Source organism: Malaclemys terrapin, chromosome 1 (genome assembly GCF_027887155.1).
Source record: "Malaclemys terrapin pileata isolate rMalTer1 chromosome 1, rMalTer1.hap1, whole genome shotgun sequence".
Classification (NCBI taxonomy): Eukaryota; Metazoa; Chordata; order Testudines; family Emydidae; genus Malaclemys; species Malaclemys terrapin.
This window is the reverse complement of record NC_071505.1, coordinates 30,206,299-30,221,066: the sequence shown is the minus strand read 5'-3', so window position 1 is coordinate 30,221,066 and position 14,768 is coordinate 30,206,299. Positions and strand designations below refer to the sequence as shown.

General features: G+C 40.0%; 1 protein-coding gene across 3 annotated transcripts in view; it reads right to left on the bottom strand.

Moving 5' to 3' along the window:
* CPNE8 (copine 8) overlaps positions 1-14,768 on the bottom strand; it is a 271,698-nt gene that overhangs the window by 20,847 nt on the left and 236,083 nt on the right. For all 3 annotated transcript variants that reach the window (XM_054019129.1, XM_054019120.1, XM_054019112.1), the window contains exon 17: positions 4,817-4,919. In XM_054019129.1, the coding sequence (XP_053875104.1) occupies positions 4,817-4,919 (103 nt within the window). The remainder of the gene's footprint in view (positions 1-4,816; positions 4,920-14,768) is intronic.

The following is a 14,768-nucleotide window of genomic DNA, read 5'->3' as shown; positions in this document are numbered from 1 at the left end:
GAAAGTTGTTTCAGTAGTTGGGGGGAGAGACATTATAAATGTGATCAAGTCATAATCACTTGTACCTAAGCTACCATTAACATTTTTAGTTTTGTGATCAGTTACTCTTTATCTGTTAGGACCTGGTCTAATAAAGAATTCCCTGTGTTGGCTGTAACACTTCTTGAGTTAGGATATTGTCATCTATTATGTTCAGAATCCAAGGATGTTTTAGTACTAGTAGCGTGAGACTTCCAAAATGTGTCACTCAAACTGAATTCCCCCATGATCACACAGGTTTTTTCCTTACACATTATAGATAAATGCGTAAAGAGGTGGTCATTGTGTTCCCTAATGTGATTTGGCAGTCTGTAAAAGACACCAATGAATGCCCTATCTTATGCTTTATCTATTTTGACATTGATCCATACACATTTAAGATCATTTTCTTCTGAGTTATCAATGAGTGAGAAACAGGTAATACCGTTTTTGACAGAGTGCCACCCCGACTCCTATTTAGCCCACTTGATCCTTCCTAAATAGATTATAATCATTGATTTTAACATTCCAATAGCAAGGATCATCCTACCAGGTTTCAGTAATACTAACTAGATCGAATTTATTCTCATAAATGTATGACTCCAATTCCTCTTGTTTGTTACCCAGGCTCCTTGCACTGGTGTATGGGTAATTTAAGAATTTCTTCTCTTCATGTCCTTTTTTTCTTGATTAAAGTTGTTCTTAACATCTCGATTTTGTGCTGATTGTTCATACCTACCCTCTTTTTACCCTCCACTTTTGATATTAGTTTTGCGCCCTCATGACTATTCTAGCCAGCCTGTCCTGAGGAGATTGGTCCCCCTTCTAGTGAGGTGGAAGCCATCCAACCCCTTTCCCTATAAGAGGTGGACAATGTTCCACAAAACCAAAACCTTCTGGACTACACCACTTACCTAACCAGTGGCTCCAGAATCTTCTGCTTTCCGTCATGAGACAGGTCATAGTCCATGTCACCTTCTTTGGGCCATATTCACACCCTCATCATATAAAAGTCACATAAAAATCCAGATATGTTCTCCCTACTTGAGTTCTGGTATCTGTACTGAGGACCAGCCTCTCTGAATCTGACATCAGGTATCTCTTTAATAATATTTAGAATGAATTTACCAAAAGATTCTAGTACTGGATCTGGATCAAGATCTTTATATATTGATTTACTGCAGTTGCTGGCTGGAAGTGAAACCATAACTTTGCTGGGTATCCACTTATGAAATCAACTTGTCCAGGAACTGAGTCAAATATTTTATCTTGGTAGAGGTGTGCTAATGTTTGGTAAATGAGACACCATATTCTTCTCTCTCTTTTCTGAAATAGATATTGTCTTGGATATAACTTACATACTGGAGTTCTTTGAAGACTGTAATTGATGTTTCCAAAGCCATGTTTCTGAATGATTTAACAGTGGCTATTGGACCCTGGACATAATGAGAAGGTCATCCTGACAAGAGTAGACATATACCTTTCACTTGAAGGGAAGGATGAAATAGCATTTGTGAATACCCAAGTCGAAATGTGTCCAAAAAAAAAAAAAAAAGAATATTTTGTATTAAAAATGTTTCTTATGCTAGCAGAATCTAAAGTATCTTTGGATGATGACTCCTCTTGATCATATGTTCAGTAGATCTCCAGGAGATTTATTTTCATATTCTGAAGCTTTGGGAAGATGATGCTGTAATGACGGATTTCAGTACAGTAGAACCTCAGAGTTACAAACTGACCCGTCAACCATATACCTCATTTGGAGCCAGAACTATGCAATCAGGCAGCAGCAGCAGAGACCTCCCCTCCCACCCCCAGAAAGCAAACACAGTACACTACTGCATTAAAAGTAAACTATGAAAAAAAACAAATGGAAAGTTTAAAAAAAGATTTAACAACGTTAGGAAACTGTTTCTGTGCTTGTTTAATTTAAATTAAGATGGTTAAAGCAGCATTTTTCTTCTGTATAGTAAAGTTTCAAAGCTGTATTAAGTCATTCAGTTGTAAACTTTTGAAAGAACAACCATAACAATAAGAGTTACGAACATTTCAGAGTTATGAACAACCTCCATTCCTGAGGTATTCATAACTCTGAAATTCTACTGTATTTCCTCCTGGAATCTTGATCTCTGTATGGATTTGTTGAATGGGCTGAATGCTACAATTCCCTTTGCAAGACAAAGAATCTTGTGAAATCTTGTACCCTCTACAAAATATTTGGTTCTCCACAGAACTGGTTCCTATTATTCCAGTATGTAGGAGATGGTCTACTGTACCCTTCATCTTCTGATGCTTCGAAGGTTCTCATAGTGTTGGTTTATTTATTTATTTTGAGTAAAGGATAAACTTGTCCCTAGGACAATAAGTGAGTTATATTGAATATCCTTCCTCGATTATCTCAAGTATTTGTTTTCTCAGGTTGCTCACTCCCAGATGAGGGGCCACCCTGAAGTCTTCTTGAGGGGGCTGGGCAGGGGTATCTTTCCAATCTTGGAAAACCCCAAAACAAGAGATGCTTTTGGGGGTAGATGGTTTTTCCAGAGAATCCCATCCTCTCCAACTCTCAGGAAAGGCAGCAATGTACAACCTCTGTGTAATCTATGCTGGAACCTGGAGGAACAGGGGGATCAAATGGAACCACCTGCTGAGATATGGTACTTTGGAGATTTTCTCACTGGAAGGAGGGAGGGATTAATTCGTTCTCCAAAGCGTCAGTGACAACTTTGTTTCAGTACTCCCCAAAGAGCTTATCAACAAAATATTTGGAAGGATAATCAGATGTTAGACAGCAATTCCACTTTTGTCACAACCCAGTGGCCCCCTTCCTCAGGGGGTCCCCTGGGGAGGCAGATCAGCATTGTATGTTGCTAATGCTGTTGCAAGCATCGCAAGCCATTTTGGGAAGGGTTAAAGGTATGAGTGTGGAGTGGAAGATTCCTTTGCAGGTTGTGAGAAGCCGAAGGGGGAGGAAGGGAGAAGAGAATGGGTTAACTCAACGCTTCAGCTCTCAGCTCAGCCTGAAGATAAGACGGGGGTTCCAGTGCAAGGTCACAGCGCTCGAACAGATTCTATGCAGCCACATCTGTTTCTTACCCAACCCCCCCAACCGTGGGAAAAGGGGGGTCAGCTGGGCAGGGTATTGCAAAACTGGTGAGACAGTGAAGGCCAGCGAGGGCAAAAACAGAGTCCCATGTCCCTGATGTTTTTGGAAAGCTGAGGACGCCGCAGAAAGCTGGTTTGGACTGGTACAAAGAGCAAGGGGGACAGAGGTCCCTGAACAAAACACCCCCAAAAGACCCCAGGACTTAAAACCCTCCTTAGAGCTGAAGCAAATCGGAGATCAACAGCGGACCCTGGACGACCTGTGCACAGGACAGAACTCCCGTCCACCTCTTCCCTCCCTTCTTCGTACATTACACCCAGGCTTCGCCAGCCCTGGGTAGTGTGTGTGCGAGTATGAAAGTGAGTTAGGGCCTGGGGCACTAGCGCTTTCTTCCTTCCTCTGAGTGACATGGGGAACCCCCAGCACTCTCCATTGTTATTTTATTATTTTATTAATAAAGCTTTAAAATTCAGTCACTTGGTATGCTCCGTCATCTCCTCCCCTAATGGTCCTGTGGCCTCAGCCTGATCACCTGACGCCTCGGGCATATTGGTAACAGAAATGTGTCATACTTTCTTCAAATGGAGCCATAGTTGCCCCCAAGACACATCTTTGGCATTTTTGAACGTATAGCAAATCAGTCACACAGAATGAGGAGTGGGCTGCAGGCATTGGAGACAACGGACTTATTAATTTCAGAAAGGTCACAGGAGCTAGCATCTTTCAAGGCAGATGAGGACTTGCAGGTAAAACTGCTAGTGAGAAGGAGCTTGCTCTGTGGCCTTTTAAACCATCTCAGCATATACCTTGCCTCTGTGCTAGCTGAGAGCAGGAATTGCATCCTCTTGGTTGCTATGGGGGAAACTTGTCATGCACTGACAGGTTTAGGATATTCCACGGAAACTTTCCTGCTTGTTCTGGAAGCTGTAGCAATAGGTGTCCCATGTCCGGGGGAGAGGCAGAGGGGTTTTGAAAAACATACATCTGGTTCCAGGCCACTTATTCTGCCCTTATCTTAGCAAAGGGAATTTCATCGGCATTGATTTAGACCTTGCCCACACATCAGGTGGGAGCTGAGTTTCTGCAGCCTGCCATTTCTGTCTGCCATTTCTGAGGAGGGAGAGGAAGAGAGGGGCTGTCCTTGAAACCAGTCTCAGAAAGTCAAAATAAATTTTAAGTTTAGCAGTTTTGAGAAGAAAAACTTCAAAACCAATGAAGAAACTGACTTTAGTTAAAAATATTTACAAAAACATGTGAAAGCTATGCTACAAAAGGAGACCTGGAGTCTGCAGTACATGACACTCGGAGGCAAATAATTCTGGAAAGGAGTTTTTCCTGAGGGTTCATCCTGAGCTCAGGCTTATAGTAAAGATCTGGTTTTCTTTCATAGATTGTAAGACCAGAAGGGACATGGAGATAGGGAACATCCATTCCAAAGACCATCTGACATAAAGAGGACTGAGAAGTCACTTATTTCTAGATTGCACAATCAATATTAGTATCAGCTAGAAGACCACAAGTTCCTCAGAGCACTGATTTGATAAAGCTGGTTAAAATTTCACAGTTAGTTTCCTTTGGCCTCTATGCCTGGCAATTTTTATTATTTGGAAAGAAGAGAGTTTACAGTCCAAAATATTAAGACCAGGAAATATACTGCTTATAAAATATAGAAATCCAAGTTTAAATAGAACTTACGTTAACTATTGATTCCTTTGTTTGAGCCATGTCTGAAATAACCCCATCCGTAATAATGAGAAGAACAAAATACTGGGAGCCATCTTTTACCGAGGAAGCATATCTGAAAGAACAACAAAAAAGACCAAAATTATAACAGCAGAAAACCTGTATACAAACAGACTAATATGACAAACTGTACTTTGCAATTCAATTGCTTAAAAAAATAATGCTGAGAGTCTATGCTAGGCCCCCCAAAAGAAAAAGCATTCATCATTAAAACAAAGCCTGCAGCTAGGGGTTATTTTACAAGTTAATACATAAGGCACTACATATGATAGTTTACACACAGAGACTCGCAGTTTTATTCTACTTTATAGACAGACTTTATTTAGAGATACAGGGAAACAATTAATTATTTGCTCAGGAATCTGTTTAGCTAAATTACCTGGTCCAGATCAGGGACCTTCTGTGTGAAGCTCTCCCTCATATTATTTAGAAATTAGGCCTCAGTCACCTTCACAGAAGCATCTTTCCCTTCAGAAGTCTCACCAGATATAGGGGCTAGACTGAGAGAGGATGCAGAAGAGATGCACATCATCTCTCCTATACCCAATGTGGAATCTCCAAAGAACGTAGTACACTCTCCAGGCTGTATTACTTCTAATGAATCCACTCCACCTGGGGGCACTGTGATCAAAGGGAGGCACTGGTAGTGTGATGAGCCAGGCTACCAGGGATACATCAGAGTTAAAGTCAATGCAAAGTACGGAGATCCTTGGGATTCCGCCAAGTTTAGGGTTCTGTCATTTTCATGATAGGTAAACCCTGTTCTCCCCCCAAAAGGAGAACTCTGCAGAAGCATCCCCATGGAGATTTTCTTCCATAGCGACTTCTCCTTTTGGTTTTAACATGCGAGGGTATGATCTTGGACTCTGTTATTTATCTGTCACACCATAATGCATAAATTTCATAGTTGGTCCCGTGTGGATTATGAGCCCATACAATAGCACAAAGTAGTCCTATAAAAATGAAGTAATATATATGTGGAACAACGTTTCACTCACTAGTGTCCAGAGTGATTTTTTAAAATGTTTTTTTTTTTTTTTTAAATCTCCTACCCTGGTCTTCATTCTTTAAAATATACATCAATGTAGTATATTAAATTAATTTATATTTAAAAAATCCTAAGAACTAGGGATGTGCATACAAAATTCAACTAGTCTCATGAACTTTCATTGTTGTAACCTTCATCCTCTCACATCCCCTCCATACTGCTTTTGTTTTTGCTATGTTAAATCTAAGCACTTTGGATTAAGGACCTGACATTTTATTTGTTTGGAAAGTACCATTTGTCAAAATTAGTTGATTACTACAAGTTGAAGAAACTGAAAATTATATCTTTTTCCTTTAGAACTGCTCAATGTAACTGACAATAAGCATTTTTTTGGGTTGAAAGAGCTTTCTCAGGAATGGACTTGTTTCTCAGGAATGACAATTTGTCAAAGAGTTTCTGCAATGGCATAAAAACAATTGAAAGAACAGTTGCATAGGTGTAAGTGGTAGCTGTATGTTCCTTACTCTAACCATTGGTCTTATCGTTGTAGATCTTTACAAACTGAGAACACTATGTGTAGGATTCAAAATATAAAGCTGTTTTAGATAGTCAACTCAAATTTACAAATAGGCTGTTCAAAAAGAATGGCTAGGAATTTGACTTTTCTTTACTACCATGGAATAGTAGTTGTTTAAATGACCTATCCTGAAAATAAGTATTTTATTTATTCTGTACACCTAAGCTAACGTAGTTTTTCCTAAACTAAACTAGTACTGGAAATAAAACCATTTATGGGTCAACTCATTTAAAAAGAAGCACATATAGAAAGAACCCCTGGATTCCTTACTCCCTGAGGCAGTGGAGTTTAAGTCCAATACAAACATTATATACTAGGATTGGTTAAGATGTATCAGCAATCTACACTGAGTAATTGAAAGGAAAACTCCCAAGTACCAGCACAATTCAAAATAGTTCTTTGTGACTATAGTTTTTCAGTTGCATTTTACACAAGTAAGGAAAAAGCTCTGAGCTATGAAATTACACATTTATTCATGGTCACATGGTTAATGAAATTAAGTTTTCAGAAAGTTCATAGTGTAACAAGGCACAAATCAATCAAAAGTAGCACATTGTACCTTGCAGGTGTTAACTAACTAAAGTACTTGTTTGACAGCATGGCAGGAACTACCTACAAACTCCTGGAACATATTCTCCAGAGAATCAGTCTTCTTGTCAAGTCAGCGATCCCCAAAGAACAAGTGGGATTCCAGCCTAAATGCTGTTGTTGCGACCATGTTTTGGCCATTGTAACACATATTAAGGCCTGATTCCAGAAGAAATTTAAGATCAGCACAGACTTTGTAGACCTGTCATTGGCCCACAATAGAGTCTGGATTAAAAGCCTGATGTTAAAGCTCACAAGGATCATCCCCTGCCACAGAACACTACACCTTCTATGGACGATGCTGAGCAATAGGTGGCTACGTGTTCACCTGGGCAATGAGATCAGTTCGCTCTGGTTCCTCAACAATGGACTGCCACAGGGCTCAGTACTCACGCTGATGCTTTTCAATGTTTACAAGAGTGACATGCCTCCAAGCAAATTTGTATATGTGGATGACCTTGCCCTGGCAACACAAGCAGCCACCTTCTGTGACATTAAGTCCACCCTGAACAGGGACCTACAAACCAGGGAGGAGTATTTCTGGAAATGGAGGCTGAAGCCAAATCCTCACAAAACAACAGTCACTTCATTCCATCTTGATAACAAGAATGCTAAGCGCACCCTGAAAGTTACCTTTGGCAACACCGTGCGACATGATACCACTCCAACCTAACTCAGAGTAAAGTTGGATTGCACACTAATCTGCCACAACCATCTGAAGAAGATAGCTGTCAAAATGAAGACAAGGGTCAACACAGTGCAGAAACTGGCAAGAACAATGTCATAACTATAAAGGGAAGGGTAACAGCTGTCCTGTGTACAGTACTATAAAATCCCTCCTGGCCAGAGACTCCAAAATCCTTTTCCTTGTAAAGGGTTAAGAAGCTCAGGTAATCTGGCTGGCATCTGACCCAAAGGACCAATAAGGGGACAAGATACTTTCAAATCTTGGGGGGGGGGGGGGGGAGGGGCGGGGGAGGCTTTTGTTTGTGCTCTTTGTTTGGGAGTTCGTTCGCTCTTGGGACTGAGAGGGACCAGACATCAATCCAGGTTCTCCACATCTTTCTAAACAAGTCTCTCCTATTTCAAACTTGTAAGTAAATAGCCAGGCAAGGCATCTTAGTTTTACTTTGTTTTCTCAACTTGTAAATGTACCTTTTACTAGAGTGTTTATCTGTTTGCTGTACTTTGTACCTAAGACTAGAGGGGAGTCCTCTGAGCTCTTTAAGTTTGATTACCCTGTAAAGTTATTTTCCATACTGATTTTACAGAGATGATTTTTACCTTTTTCTTTAATTAAAAAACCTTCTTTTTAAGAACCGGATTGATTTTTCCTTGTTTTTAGATCCAAGGGGGTTGGATCTGTATTCACCAGGAGTTGGTGAAAGGAAGGAGGGGGAATGGTTAATTTCTCCTTGTTTTAAGATCCAAGGGGTTTGGATCTGTATTCACCAGGGAATTGGTGAAGGTCTCTCAAGGCTACCCAGGGAAGGGAATTAGCTTTGGGATGGTGGCAGCGGACCAGACCAAAGCTGGTAGTTAAGCTTAGAAGTTTTCATGCAGGCCCCCACATTTGTACCCTAAAGTTCAAAGTGGGGATACAGCCTTGACAAACAAGTTTAAAAGAATCAGCATCCCAGTGTTATGGACATCAGCGATGAGGCTTATGTACTCTGTAATTGAGTACTGTGCACAGTTATGGACCGGAAGTAGCCATAATTGACTTGTTGATATCCAACTAAATTCTGCAATGTGGTGCATCACTGGAACCCTCTATTTGACCTCAAATCTTGGCTGCCAATGCTGTTGCACATTCCTCTCCCTTCCATTCGATGTGATGCCACAACCCTTTGGGAATTCCAGAGGATCATGGAAAATGAACATCTTCCCATCCACCAGGGCCTCAACAACGTCCATCACCGCCACCTGAAGTCGCGCAAACCCTTTTGGGCCCACACATTTAACCTTCAACAATGCAACTTCAACCCTGATGAAGCCTGGAAAGCTGAATGGAATTCACAAGAAGTCACATATAAACACCTCATGAAAGAGCTGATGCAGAAGATCTCTGGCTTTGATCTCCCACGAAGCTCATGGGTAACCCTAAACTCTATCGGCACAAACTATGACAGATGCGGATACTTGCTGTACAAATGGAAAATTAAAGACTCTCCAGTATGCGACTGTGATCACCCAGAACAGACCATGGAACATATAACAACTCAATGCCTGATTCACAAATATGAAGGGGACATCAAAGCAATAGACTCTGCTATTCCAGACACAATTATCTGGCTTAACCATCTAAATGTAAAATTATAGTTGTTGCTCTACATTTACATCAGCCATACAAAGAAGAATACAGCTTTTATATCTCTTATTTTGTTTTAATGCTATACTTTAACATTATGTTGTAAAAGATGTACTGTTATTGCAATTTGTGCTTCGCATAAGATATTTAATAGAAATTTTAATTGCAAGTTGTAAATGCCATAAATGGCAGGTCATAAATCCAAGGGCAATTTTGGTCAAAGGGCAAAAGAGCATATTCTCAAAGAACAGGACACTTCCCTTTTTACAAGACCCACTAGTCTGGTTTAGACATGATCTTTGTCTCTTAAGAAAACAAATTTTTTAAAGAGTTTTATGTTTTAGAGAAAGACCTGGTAGCGTAAAAAAAAAAAAAGATTTTTTTTGTTCAGGTTATTCTAAAGAGAAATATAGGGATGTGTTATCAGAGCTATAAACTAAGACACAGAAGTGGGCTTTTTCTTTAGACTCTCCTCCATTTTGCAAGAAAAAGCATCAGTTAAAACACCCACAAAATTCATATCGAAATACATTTCTTTTACAAACACTCTAAAGTTTTCATTCTTCTAAGAAAACAATTATGGTTGAAAATGTTGGTTCCTCTTAGCTGAGGCTTGCTTACACAGTGAGTGGTGCAATAGAGGGCTGTGAATTCTAGTACACACTAAAATTTCCTGGTGTGCTTTAATGTAGCACTGTTTGAAATGGGACTACATTAACGTGCACTAGAGACCATTTAGTCAGCAGAGCCACACAGGCCAATTACTGTGCAACACACAGTGCAAACTTGAATTTATATCCCTCTAGTGCAGGTCCACACACCATGAAGACAAGCCCTAACTCATTTGGTGCAACCCTCTTTTTTTATTTCTTAAACACTTAAATTGCTAAGCTTATTTTGAAATGTATACACCTCTATCCCGATATAAGGCGACCCGATATAACGTGGTAAAGCAGTGCTCTGAGGGGGCGGGGCTGCGCACTCCGGCAGATCAAAGCAAGTTCGTTAGAACGCGGTTTCACTATAACGCGGTAACATTTTTTGGCTCCCGAGGACAGCGTTATATCGAGGTAGAGGTGTATTTGCAAATATTTTGTATCACAGCTTCTAATGATATATAAATAATAAAAAGCAGTATGTACCAACTTGGAATCTAATAACCATGCTAACTGGTTGCTAACTACAAGAAGCCATGTAAGTATAGAATATTTATATTAATTGGGAAAATAATTAGTTATTTTGACAATGCTTAAGCAACTCCTTCACCCAACTCAGAAAGAGAATTGCATCTCCAAGACTGTTAAGAAAAGACAATGACTTATTTAAAGACTATTCTAGTCTGAAGACTCTCTAAGAATTAAGTAAGTTTAAAAGAACTAAAAGCTTTTATATAGAGAACAGGAATGCTTGGACTTTTTGAAAACAGAAATTCAATTTATATTAAATACTAACAAAACTGAAGAAATAGCTCAGAAAATGGACTAAATAAAGGAAAGCATTAAAACTCTTAACTTTAAAAATGTTCTGATAATTTCCTGCCACAGAGACAAAAGCAGTTTAACTATCAAATTCAGGTAAAGTTATAACCCTAATGCATATGCATTAATGGATTACATAAAATAAGCTCCTAAGGATACCGCATGAAGATACTGAGTGAACATAAGAATGAAAACAACTAACTGAAATTTAAGTAAGCATTATTTATCATTCATGTTCTATTTTCTGTGGTTCCACAGTTAATCATTGTAATGATTTGCTAGTTTTTAACTAGGGTGTCCCCTAAGAGCCCCATATGCCAGATATAGCTGGAGTCACATTCCTAAAATGGCATTCAGAGATTGAGTTTATTATGAGCTGACCCACCATTTCTTTTTTCTCTAGACATTATTTCTCTAGACATGTCAAACCTTTCTCGGATAAAATTACTTGGTCTAGCAATTTAAAGAAACCCACTTTCACTCTCACAGGTGGCAGGGAGAGAAGAGGGACACCAACTAGTTCATATTCCCTGTCCTGTGGTTTTCTGTTGAAGTACATTTGCAATCAGCTGATCTTTTTCAAATGCCAGGAACATCACATTACTGTACGGTGACTTCTTTGAAGTGCAGTGTGCCTGGCACCTCCTGGGACTAGCCATGGGAACTGGTAGGAGGTGGAATGCATCTAGATAGAATCTATTCCATGCAACTGAATGAGGGGATGAAAAAAAATTGAGAACTTCTGCCACTTACCAAGCTATGCAGTTTAACTACCCATGTACCCTGAATGAGTTTTCTACAACTGCCTTTTTTTTTTTTTTTTGGATAATACAGTAGATAAATCTCTTGCAATAAAGTAAAAAGGACCAACCAGCCTACACTTCCTGTTCAGATTTTATCTGGAAAAAAAGCACTATAGATTCTTCACTTATATGTACAGATGTGCATCACTGTGTAGTTTATAAAATAAACTATTATGTTTGTGCACACATGCAAAATAGCAGAGGTTGCTGAATGCTCTTTAATGCATACCTGGATATCTACCAGCAGGATTGAGAATTTGGCAATTCTTAATGCCATTATAAAATCCCTTTTATACCATGCCACACCAGTGATAGAGACAGATGTTGCTATTACTTCTATCTGTATTTTGCTATGCAAAAAACTAGTTAAAGTAGCTGAATTTTATATTAAAATTATGTAAAAACTATTAATTCAGTCTCTTATGCTGACTTTACAAATGAGCATTCTTACATTTTAATTTGTTCTTAGCTTCTTCAGTTCAACACCACAGAAGACTTCCTTATATTGGCTGACAGGTAGGATATTGCACTTGACTTTAAGCCTTGAATGCATAAACAGGGGACTCTCAAGTAGGAGCAGTGAGGTTATTTTACCTCTGTATTTCACATGGTGTGACTGCTGTTGGAACACCGTGTTGAGTTCTGGTGTCCACAATTCTAGAAGGATGTTGATAAATTGGAGAGGGTTCAGAGAAGAGCCACAAGAATGATTACACCATCAGAAAACATGCTTTACAATAATAGTGTCATGGAACTCTGTTTAGCTTAACAGAGAGAAGGTCAAGGGGTGACTTGATTACTGTTTGAAGTGCCTACACGGAGAACAAATATTTAATAATGGGCTCTTCAGTCTAGCAGAAAAAGGTATAACATGATCCAATGTCTGGAAGTTGAAGCTAGACAAATTCAGATTTGAAATAAGGTGTACATTTACTCTGACATCATAATCAAAAAGGCAGACAAAGGAGGTGCTGTCGTCATCATGAATAAATTGGAATATGACCAAGAGGCTACTAGACAGCTCTCCAACACCACATTCTACAGGCCATTATCCTCTGATCCCACTGAGGATTACCTAAAGAAACTACACCATCTGCTAAAAAAAACTCCCTGACAAAGCACAGGAACAAATCTGTACATGCCTAGAACCCTGACCAGGGTATTCTATTTGCTACCCAAGATCCATAAACCTGGAAATCCTGGACGCCCCATCATCTCAGGCATTTGCACCCTAACATCAGGCTTGTCTGGTTATGTGGACTCTCTCCTCAGGCCCTTCGCTACCAGCACTCCCAGCTATCTTCGAGACACCACTGACTTCCTGAGGAAACTACAATCCATCGGTGATCTTCCAGAAAACACCATCCTGGCCACTATGGACGTAGAAGCCCTCTACACCAATATTCCACACAAAGATGGACTACAAGCTATCAGGAACAGTATCCCCGATAATATCACAGCTAACCTGGTGGCTGAACTTTGTGACTTTGTCCTCACCCACAACTATTTCACATTTGGGGACAATATATACCTTCAAGTCAGCGGCACTGCTGTGTGTACCCACATGGCCCCACAGTATGCCAACATTTTTACGTCTGACTTAAAACAACGCTTCCTTAGCTCTCGTCCCCTAACGCCCCTACTCTACTTGCGCTACATTGATGACATCTTCATCATCTGGACCCATGGAAAAGAAGCCCTTGAGGAATTCCACCATGATTTCAATAATTTCCATCCCACCATCAACCTCAGCTTAGATCAATCCACATAAGCAGTCCATTTCTTGGACACTACTGTGCTAATAAGCGATGGTCACATAAATACCACCCTATACCGGAAACCTACTGACCGACCGCTACACTTACCTACATGCCTCCAGCTTCCATCCAGGACACACCACACGATCCATTGTCTACAGCCAAGCTCTAAGATATAACCGCATTTGCTCCAATCCCTCAGACAAAGACAAGCACCTAAAAGATCTCTATCAAACATTCTTAAAACTACAATACCCACTTGCTGAAGTGAAAAAACAGATTGACAGAGCCAGATGAGTACCCAGAAGTCACCTCCTACAAGACAGGCCCAACAAAGAAAATAACAGAACACCACTAGGTGTCACCTTCAGCCCAACTAAAACCTCTCCAGTGCATCATCAAAGATCTACAACCTATTCTGAAAGATGATCCCTCACTCTCACAGATCTTGGGAGACAGACCTGTCCTCGCTTACAGACAACCCCCCAACCTAAAGCAAGTACTCACCAGCAACCACACATCACTGAACAAAAACACTGACCCAGGAACCTATCCTTGTAACAAAGCCCAATGCCAACTCTGTCCACATATCTATTCAAGTGACATCATCATAGGACCTAATCACATCAGCCATACCATCAGGGGCTCATTCACCTGCACATCTACCAATGTGATATATGCCATCATGTGCCAGCAATGCCCCTCTGCAATGTACATTGGCCAAACCGGACAGTCTCTACGCAAAAGAATTAATGGACACAAATCTGACATCAGGAATCATAATACTCAAAAACCAGTGGGAGAACACTTTAACCTGTCTGGTCATTCAATGACAGACCTGTGGGCGGCTATCTTACAACAGAAAAACTTCAAAAACGGACTCCAACGAGAGACTGCTGAGCTGGAATTAATATGCAAACTAGATACAATCAACTTAGGATTGAATAAGGACTGGTAATGGCTGAGCCATTACAAACATTGAATCTATCTCCCCTTGTAAGTATTCTCACACTTCTTATCAAACTGTCTGTACTGGCCTAGCTTGATTATCACTTCAAAAGTTTTTTTTTCCACTTACTTAATTGGCCTCTCAGAGTTGGTAAGACAACTCCCACCTGTTCATGCTCTCTGTATATGTGTATATATATCTCCTCAATATATGTTCCATTCTATGCATCCGAAGAAGTGGGCTGTAGCCCACGAAAGCTTATGTTCTAATAAATTTGTTAGTCTCTAAGGTGCCACAAGTACTCCTGTTATTTTTAAAAGGGAGAGTAATTAATCACTGGAACATCACATTGGATTCTCAATCACCAACTGGATGTTTTGCTAAAAGATATGCTCTAGAAATTATTTCCAGAAATGTCCATGACCTGTGTTATACCGGAGCACAATGGTTCAG